This window comes from Loa loa (genome assembly GCF_000183805.2).
Source record: "Loa loa unplaced genomic scaffold supercont3.96, whole genome shotgun sequence".
In the NCBI taxonomy this organism is placed as follows: domain Eukaryota; kingdom Metazoa; phylum Nematoda; class Chromadorea; order Rhabditida; family Onchocercidae; genus Loa; species Loa loa.
Window position 1 is genome coordinate 166,594 of NW_018108276.1, and position 4,084 is coordinate 170,677.

Genomic DNA, 4,084 nt, shown 5'->3' on the forward strand with positions numbered 1-4,084 from the left:
AATCGAATGGATTTCACTGATGTTATCAAATTTTATAACGGTTTGTAGAAGGATTTATTAAATATTTTATTAAACATTCATTGACGAAGAAATAGCTTTTCAATAAAGCTGTAAATTAGCAATCTTAATATCAGTAATTTGATTTATTGTCGCGAGAAATTTTAAGAACTTTAATAACTGTCATTGTTTTGTATGTCTGATTCTACTTGCTATAAATTGTTTTTTTTTTCCCACTGATTTCAAACTAAACAAAAAACGAAACATGAATTTGTAGAGATGGCAGAAAGGCACAATGTGGAGGAACTTTTGGATTCAGCTCGCAGTCTTTTGCAACGTTTACAGGCAATTATTATGGAACTGGAACCGGTCAAGAACTGAATTTGACTATTGGCGATATAATGAAAACACCTAACACAATCATTAGTGCTAATGCTTATTAGCTTGAGATATGAATTGAATTTTTCAGTACAGTTTTCTTCCAGTCCGGAGAAAAAAGAATTCTCTTCAATAATGTTAAGGAAACAGAATATAGCTGATAGTTTTAGGAAAACGAAATTCAACTTCTGATTGGTGAAGTTGAGTGATAAGAGCTTCGGAAATGTAATCTTAAATGACGGCAACTGTATAACATTTCATTTTTAATCAAAACTCAATCTAATTTATGGCTCTTTAACAAACAAAAAGATCCAATCTTCCAATGTTATTATTGAGAGATCACTTCAAGAGAGTTAGAAAATCAAAATCAATGGCTTACATTTACATAATTCATGCTGTGCATATAAGACTACTAAGTAAGTTGATAAACAAGTAACTCCCACGTCTTAACCTTTTTTCTTACTACTTCATGCAGCATGAAAATATACTTTTGTTTTTCTAATACTAATTTACAAATACCACTTTAAGTGTTCAAATAACTACTATTATGTTTACTGATTCGATGTTTCCTACTTCTCTGATCTGATTTAGACTTTTCTATCTATCCATTCATCAATGATTCTTCGTATTGCGGCTTATTTTTTATTCACTTTTCTATGGCTATTTTTGATTTATATTACCGTCTGTAAAGTTTTTGTGAATGCTAACTGCCAAACAATTAACAGAAGTAATTATCGGATCCATTGCATCGATATTGATTAATACGGTTGGAGACAACTTCTTTGTTGTGGATATGAAAAAGAATGCATTATTCTACTGTGGGATTTAGGCTACAAATTTTCGAGTTTGGAAATGCGACTTGGTTCTTCCATTATCAAACGATAATCAATATTTTTGACAAAAAAAATCTCTGGTAACGTCAGAGAAGATCAACAAGTTCACATCAATCAAAAAGTTAATTTAAAAAGCCTTGAAAAAACCTAGTAAAATTTCTTCCCAGCTATTATAACGAATCAAATCTTTGAGATATTTGGCTTATTAGCTTTGTATCAGTTGATCGATTAGCAGCTATAACGAACCTAAATAATATTTGTTTCGTAATCAATATGAATTGAAAGGAAAGAAGGATTTTTGTAATTTTCATATTCTACATTCTGATCCTAGCAATTATTCTGACAAGAAACCGGTTTTCTCATCAAAAAAAAGATTGCCTCCCTGAAATTCTTGAAATGATGGTTGGATTACAAAAATCACAAGAAAACTCTGGAACTTTCTAATTTAGAATAACAACTTGACGTCTGCAAACGTGATACAGTTTGGACCATTCGGTAAAAAAAAATTGCAAAGAAGACGCAAACTATGTGAAAAGTAAATTACTTGGCAGCGGATCTGGTCAAACAATTCCATACATAAGTGTTAAGTTACGCAGCAAACTCTTTAGTCTTGACGTAAACACGTGCACATTGGTGTCACGATTATTCCGAATGTCTCATCCATCACATCGTAATCATTGCTCTGTCACTGATCGAATATTATAATAACTATTGCGTGATTAGTGAAATAGAATTTTCATTTGTAATTTTAAATTCGTTAATATATAATTATGCCTGTTTATCCCATTTATTCTCTTTTCAATTTAAAAAAAAATTTTTACGCAGCACTGTTGCAATGCAATTCTGCAGTACAACATATATCACGCATTTTAAATTATATTTCCATTAATGTTTTGTGGTATTGTCTCCTTCTTTTTCATTAAACTTGAAACTAAATAATTATGGGAGCTCAGTTTTATCTTTTCCTGATAAACAACTTTTTGCAAATTTGTATTAAGCATGGGAATAATTAGCAAATATTTGTATCAGATTTTTGCATTCAATGCAATTTTTTGATTAACCGAATTCTCAGAATGCCAGTCACATACAATGTCTGCTGTATACGGATGATAAACCACCTCAAAATATGAGCATAATTTACTTTATTTTACTGATCCATCTTTAATCAATTGAAAATCATTAATTAATTAATACATATATTTGTGTTGAAAATCTTCTAATTAAGGTACAAAATGATGTAGTATTGTCGTCCAACAACTTTCATCACTATCAGATATCCAAATATCATGGAATGTCATATTGTCACATCTATTAATGCTTCAACAGTAACATTCGGTAAGCGAAAAAATGATTCAATTATCACAATAAAGTGAAATGAGAGATCGCACCACAATGTAGGATGTGGTGAGATGGACGGTGTTCGGGAATTTTAAAGACTCTGCGGACGAACTCCTGAACGAAGCATTGAGAAACGATGCAAATTACATCAACATTGCTGCATATTGCTGCGATCAAACACGATTCGAAGAACTTCTTGGACAGGTTATTATCACTTGTTTTTTTTTGGACAGGTTATTATCATTTCCTTTTTCTTTTTTCCATCTTTTAAATATTATGTGAACTTTTCGTCCAATGCATTTTCATGCATTATTAGAATGACTTACCTTTACATATTTCCAGGCATTAACCAAAATTCTACGACAGATGTATCACATCAGTATTAAAATAAGCCGATTTGAATTGGATCTTTCACGACATAAGCTCATATCCTTCTTGAACATCTTACAATTAGCCTCAAAAGATTGAAATTGGCCTATGTGGACACTTGTTATCATCAGATCTAATCTGGCTAATGCTCTTTTCAACAAATTGAACATGTCTGAAGTGCTTGAAATTTGGTCTAAATTTTTAAAATTTACGACATCTTATACAATCATTTTTCTTGGGGGGTTTTTTTACAATACATTAAATAGTCTAATTCTCATGATAGACTTCTAGTTATCTATGTTTATGTTTTGTAACAAGCAGATATCATCAGTTACTTTTATTCATATCAGATAATCAGAAAATACCATACCTTTTCTTCAAAGAAATCTCTTTTCTATTCCTTATAACTGATAAAAAAGATAAAGTGAAAGATTAATCTGATTGACTAAAATAGTTATTGAACATCTGCTACACAGACCAGTAAAATAATAAAAGCTTAGCGTGAGTTTGTCGTCCATGAAATGTGGGACGTTTTTTGATTAGTGTTAATTTAATTAGTACAACTTTCATTAGGTTTCATTCTACTACAATACTGATACTAATTCATTCCTTCTTTTCATATCTTTATCAAAATTATCGTTCATTCATTTGCAGTTATGGATTGTCGATTGCAATTCGTTTGCTGAAATATTTGGTGGTGAATTCCGAAACATTTTGTATGTATTTTAATTTCATCGATGGTAGAAACTGTCCTTTTTCTTCTTTCATCTTTCATTAATCTTCTTATTGAGAATTACCTTTGACCAAACCTTTGCAACTGAATGAATATATGCATCACCATGATATTATTAAACAAATGGAAATCACAGCAGAATAAGACATTGTTATTATTTAACTTTGATATCATGTATCAGAGCAGATGATATGATATCATCAAGAATTCAAATTCCACATTTCCGGAATTTGAACATTATGGATAGAAAAACAGAAGTTACGCACAAACTGTGATCCCTTTACCAACTGAATTCATATTTATCAATCTGTTTTAACTTGTAACAGAATTTACACTAAACGAAATAGGTATTATAAATTGGCGCACTATTATCGATGGGCCTTCTAATGAACGATGGATCACCAAAATGGCATCCTTCATCATCATGTGTCCTTCG

At 30.8% G+C, this 4,084-nt stretch overlaps 1 protein-coding gene across 1 annotated transcript; it reads left to right on the forward strand.

Moving 5' to 3' along the window:
- Positions 1-2,494: 2,494 nt before the first annotated feature.
- On the forward strand, positions 2,495-3,014 carry LOAG_13226 (hypothetical protein; the record flags this gene model as incomplete). Its single annotated transcript, XM_020448660.1, has 3 exons — positions 2,495-2,543; positions 2,644-2,750; positions 2,889-3,014. 3 exons carry the CDS (start codon positions 2,495-2,497, stop codon positions 3,012-3,014), a joined length of 282 nt encoding a protein of 93 aa, XP_020301216.1.
- Between the last annotated feature and the right edge of the window lie 1,070 nt (positions 3,015-4,084).